The 5,832-nt window shown below is 28.6% G+C and overlaps 1 protein-coding gene across 1 annotated transcript; it reads right to left on the bottom strand.

Moving 5' to 3' along the window:
* Positions 1 to 417: 417 nt before the first annotated feature.
* Positions 418 to 4,789, bottom strand: LOC114371521 (polygalacturonase-like). Its single transcript, XM_028328938.1, has 9 exons — positions 4,450 to 4,789; positions 3,792 to 3,917; positions 3,488 to 3,655; positions 3,342 to 3,362; positions 2,198 to 2,405; positions 2,006 to 2,087; positions 1,550 to 1,658; positions 1,263 to 1,379; positions 418 to 825 (listed from the first exon to the last, which is right to left on the bottom strand). Exons 1-9 carry the CDS (start codon positions 4,684 to 4,686, stop codon positions 607 to 609), a joined length of 1,287 nt encoding a protein of 428 aa, XP_028184739.1. The 5' UTR covers positions 4,687 to 4,789; the 3' UTR covers positions 418 to 606.
* Positions 4,790 to 5,832: the final 1,043 nt, after the last annotated feature.

The raw sequence follows: 5,832 nt of genomic DNA, 5'->3' as shown, positions 1-5,832 counted from the left end.
TATTATTTACAATTAATTTTTAGTAATTTAAAATTATTTAAATTTCTATATAACGCGATATTATTCAGCAAAAAATTATTAGTGTACTGAGTGAATAAAATTAAATATTTAGAATAAATTTTTACTGTTTAACAAATTGTATAATTCACCCAAAATATAAAACTCATATTGTGGTAAATTGAAAACTTTACAAAATAGTTCTGATATATATCAAATTTTCCGTCTTCATGAAAATTGCAGGGTTTTTTTTTTGGAGTGGATCATAATTATCTTATTATCATTCTAATTACAATATACAGGTCTCTCTGAATCAATATTTAACGTTAATTCAGATTTTGGCAGTGAAGATTATTGGACGCATCTGTGTGTGTATATATATAATTTTGGAAGTTATAAAGTAAAATAAAATAGCACAACTGCACAAATTGAATTTTATTTATCAAACATAGTACAAACGATGACAATCATTACTATATCACACACATTATTATTGGCTGCAACAAATCAATCAGCTAGCCTCATTTGTTGACCATATATATATGTACAAAGCAATTAAACATGTCACATTATCCTTTCATTATTTGATTAGTGTCTTTCTTCCTCTTTCTATGGGCAGAGAGGGATAACATCTCCTCTGTAGGACAATTCAACACTGTTGCATGAAGCCTTGGCCCCTCCTCCACCTTCAAGTTGCAAGTCTATGTTCTGCAACACTATCCCCTGGCATGGAAAGTTGTTGCTGCAATCAAATTGCACACCCACATCAGAAGCACTTGTGCCCTTTATGTTTTGGTACATCACGTTCCTAATCTGAACAGCGGATTTCTGCAGGGAGAAAAAACAAATTAATCATCACTAATTAAATAAACAATACTCTATACACTAACCTAATTAATTATCTTAAAATCACTTTTCAACAAACTTATCAAAAGAAAATTTGATTCTGATCATAATTAATTATAACAATAATCGAGCAATTAAACATATAATTAATTATTAAAATATTTTAAGTTTTGCGGTTATCTCAACATACCTTAATGTGAACCCTTTATGAAGATCAAACATTTCATATTTTATTTTATTTTATTTGCTCAGCACATGTCAAATTTTATATTGATTAATCAAATTTAAAATATGCAAGAATTGAGATATATGATTTTCATTCAATGGTTCCAATTAAATAATTACATGAATGCGTGAAAAAAAACGGTTGCAAAGAAATTGGATCTACATTTTCCTAGTGAGTTAATTTGATTAATTACTTGTTCTTCGCATGGTGTCTCTTGATCACAATAATTTTGATCTATTATGATGGGGTTGGTCACATTGTCCATTTGAATGTTCTGAAATTGGATATTGCTTGCACTTCCTGACCCTCCCTGCATATGCAAATGTACATGTTAAAACCAAAAGGGATTTATATTCAGTATTGATATAAATTGAATTATTCAATTTATATGTAATCATATACTCCTATATAAATATTAATATATAAGTAGTTGGGAAGGAGGCTCAAAATTAAACATTGTTGAAATTTCAAATTAATTACCTGCCATGTCTTAATTCTTAGTCCATTTGTAGTTCCGGAAAGCATAGCTCCTTTCACCGTTATTCCTGAAACGAAGTCCTTGGATCCCCCAGCCCCTAGGCTTCCGATGCTGTATCATTGTTGCAAACAAAGTCACTTTTTAAATTAATTATTAACATGAACGAAGTCTTAACAATATGAAGCAGTGATTGAAAACAGTTCTAGAAAAACTAATTTGACCTAGTAAAAGTGGCTTATAATTATTTTGTGTTTATACGTTAACTTAGTAAGTTTTATGAAAGAAAAAAAGTTATCAGATCAACTCTTTTTAAATTTATCTGAGTAAATATCAGTCATAATAACATTTGGTATAAAAGCTCTTAATTAAATATTAAATAAGTATTTAATTAAATAGTATACCCAAATACACCCGTAATTGAATAATGGCATATGACCATAGAAGGTTGATGAAGGTACCTGATACCATGGCCTGGTCCGCAGATTATGTCTGTGGCTAGTACATCCTTGGATCCACTTACAATCGATATACAATCATCACCTACAATGTATTGAAACAAAAAAGTAACATAAAAATTAACATGAAAAAAATTCAATGTTTAATCATTTTTATTGTTTTGAAAATACAAAACATCAATTAAGAATAAGTACCAGTTCCTATAACGGAGCTTGAGATTTGAATGTTTTGGGTGTTTGTGACATGAATTCCATCAGTGTTTGGGCTATCCCCCGGTGCTGTCACAGTGAGACCGGAAACTTTAACATTCTCAGAGTCTTGGAATGAAACTTGCATCTTTTGGCCATTTTTTATCGTCAAATCCTCCACTGTCAAATCGTTGCACTTGTAGAAAGTCAATGCCTGCAATTAAGAGATACAATCAAAAAATGAAGGTTACATCATGGAATGGATCTTCTGACAAATTCAACCTTTGATAAAGATATACTGAAATTTTATATTTATAAGAATCATTAAATGTGAGACTTGTAATATTTTAAAAAAATAATATGTATTATTTATTGGACATAATTTCATTCAAGTGAGATAAAACTAGTAAGAAAGGCTAATATAATATTTTTTCCAGTTTTATATAAAATTGGTTTAATTAGTTACACTAAATGTATCAACAATTGTATCATTTTTGTATAATTATCCCTGTTTTTTTAATATATTTCCATTTAATTGAAAAAGAAAAAAATATTTCCGTTTAATTAATTAATTAAAACATCAAAACTTGACAACTAACTTTTGTATTCTATAAAAAATAAAAGACAAAATGAATGAGATAAGTAATTCTTCCTAATGATTTTTTCCTATCCTCGTGTGAGAGAGAGTCGTCAAGGAAATTAACTTATCATATTGTTTCTTGACTAGAAAAAAATATGTTGGAGTAATTGAGAGTATTTTTATATAAAAAGATTAATGCAAGATACAATTTCAAAAGGTTCTCAATTTTTAATTAAGGCAAATTTCTAGAACATATTTCTATAAAAAAAAAATACTAGAGGAAGTATTTATGAAAGAAGAAATAGACGCAATTAATATTTCAACATGATATTGATTTGACAATGGATCTTTAATTTTATTTTAAATTTTCACATGACTTTTTGTACAGAAATTTCGTCTCTATCTCTTCATAAATATTAATAAGGCCCCACTTATTAATTTTTAAAACGAAATAGATATAAATTTTTTATCCACTTGGCAAGGCCCCCCTTAAATTAATTTTTTTTTTAAAATAAGGTCCCCTTAAATTTGAATCCAAATTATACTATTGAGAGAGCTATAGATACATACCGTAGGGGCATCCTTGCAAGGCTGCAAAGACAGAAAGATACATGGAATAATTAGCATTTGAATAAGATTTATGTATTATAAATCAATCAAACAGATATATATATATATATATATATATATAGTATTGTAGTTTTCTAATATCTTACAAGCTTTTCGTTCACTTTGCATGAGTTTTGCCACCATATGTTCCCATTTCCATGGATGGTACCACCACCTTTAACTGATAGTTTCTCAACACTGTCGAAAGTAAGCCAGTGAGTGAGATCTTCGCTGTAATCTGATAGGTTTTCTGATGCTTCAATGGTTCCAGAAATCTGAAAAACAAAACAATGAAAAATCATCCCAAATTCATATATAAAGATATCAAACAATTGAAGATCTCTTCAATGTTTATAATTCAATTTTTAAAAATATTTGAACTAGCAAATTTAATTTGTTCCAAACTATAACCTGGACTTCGATGTTGGATCTGCAAGGGCCAGAAAATCTGAATGGCTTGAGTAGATAATTATTCTCAGGCACCAGAAGAACTGCACCCCCAGAAGAACATGCTACTTCCCAAGCGTCATTGAATGCCTGAAACATTATTTATATAGTTTAAACATTATCATTCTTTCCAATTGAGAAACACGATATTAACATATATACCTTATAACGATAAAGAACTCTATAAAGTAATATCATTAGAAAAAAATTTAATATTTTAACTTACTTCCATTAACGTGAATTTGTCTAATAAATATTTAACTATTATAATAATTAAATATCCTCAATTTATTTTTATGTGTAACATAACAATAATAAAAAGACTATCCTCATTTGGTTCCTCAATTTTTAGACTTTTTTTTTTATATATTTTAGATGTTGTTTAATATCATTTCACTATTCTATTTTAACCTACCACATTATTTACGTTGATTTTTATTTTTTTTTAAAACTGCGCCAACTAAACTTTTGCAAGAAATTAAATTGCAAAGACTAAAAAAAATATTATTAGGGCTTACCATACTAACTCATTTTTATTAGACAAAAACTATACTTACATTTTAATGAAGTGCCAATGATAATATGCATGTGACATTAATTTGGTCTTGGCAAAAATATGTACCTGAGTGTCATCAGTTTTGCCATCTCCACGAGCTCCATAATCATTGACGTTAACCGTTTTAAGCGAAGAAGAAATGTCACCCAACTTGACAAATTTCTTTAAGCTCAAAACATCTGTACTCTTTTGTTTGATAAAGTCCTTGAAAGTACTACCATCATCCAATAGCACGGTGCTATGACAAGCAACAAAAGAAAACATGATAAAAAGTAACGAGAGGTGATGCCTTTGGAGGGCCATTGTTACTTTAATTTCCCTTTGTGTGTAAGTGGGAATTGATGCTCTTTGAAAGGTGTTGAATGCCGTTTGATGAAAATGGCTATATAGTTAATTAATAACAAGCTTGGTGTGGAATTGATAGGGGGAATGCCATGTGGGTTTGTGTATTTATAGACAAAGAAATGGAAATGGCTTTGGATTTTGGATTTGGCTTATTTTTCAACTACATAAGGGTTTACGTTATGGAAGCTAGGATATGAGAGATTGAGACGAAAGAATCTCTAAGGTACGTACACACTGACTTTTGCTCCATACAGGCTTGTACCCAAAAGGTTTACGAATGTACATGTCATTTATTATGTGAGTACGTGTATTGAATATGCTAGCTCTTAAATAGTAGTAATAATAATATGTAAAGATGATTAATAGTTATATTTTTTTTTTCGATAACTGATTAATACGTATATATGTTTCTAGCTCAACATTATATGTTATATCAATTAGCCAAAGAACACGTATACGTATAAACGATTGAAACACGTATATATGTTTCTAGATCAACATTATATGCTATATTTCTCATTGATAGGCTTTCTATGAATATCGTAAAACGCACTTTGTTACAATGCTCTGAACTTAAAATTGTGGCGCCTTTTCTCAAATAGCAAATTGAACATTATTAGAACTAAGTCACCTTCCATTATATGTTCCTTTCATGTCCCTTTATTAATAGTAAAAAAAAAAAAACTGACACATTGGGAAATAATAAAAGTAAATAAAACAGGTGGGGTGGGGGGTTGGGGGAATACTTTTTTAAAAGAAAGAGAAAGTTGTTTTAACGGCATATTTTTTTAATTAAAGAATGCTAACTAACAAAACCTTTAAGACATTATTTTAAAAATTAAAAGTAAGAAAATTTTGTAAAAATTATTATCAGTATCTCAGCATGATTTCTAATAATAAAATATGAGTATTGATTGATTTCTTTTTCTTTTACAGAAAAAAAAAGATATTGATTGATTTCTTAACAAATAGTATCGCATTTTTCTATTATACGGTTCAAATTAAAACTTTAATTTGATGTTTTTTTGTAAGATTTAATCTAAAATATTTACCACATTAATTATTTTTTTTTATAAAAGTATCCTTCATTAAAGTCATTTTTTG

Source organism: Glycine soja, chromosome 2 (genome assembly GCF_004193775.1).
Source record: "Glycine soja cultivar W05 chromosome 2, ASM419377v2, whole genome shotgun sequence".
NCBI lineage: Eukaryota > Viridiplantae > Streptophyta > Magnoliopsida > Fabales > Fabaceae > Glycine > Glycine soja.
The sequence above is the reverse complement of the archived record's forward strand: the minus strand, read 5'-3'. Positions and strand labels throughout refer to the sequence as shown.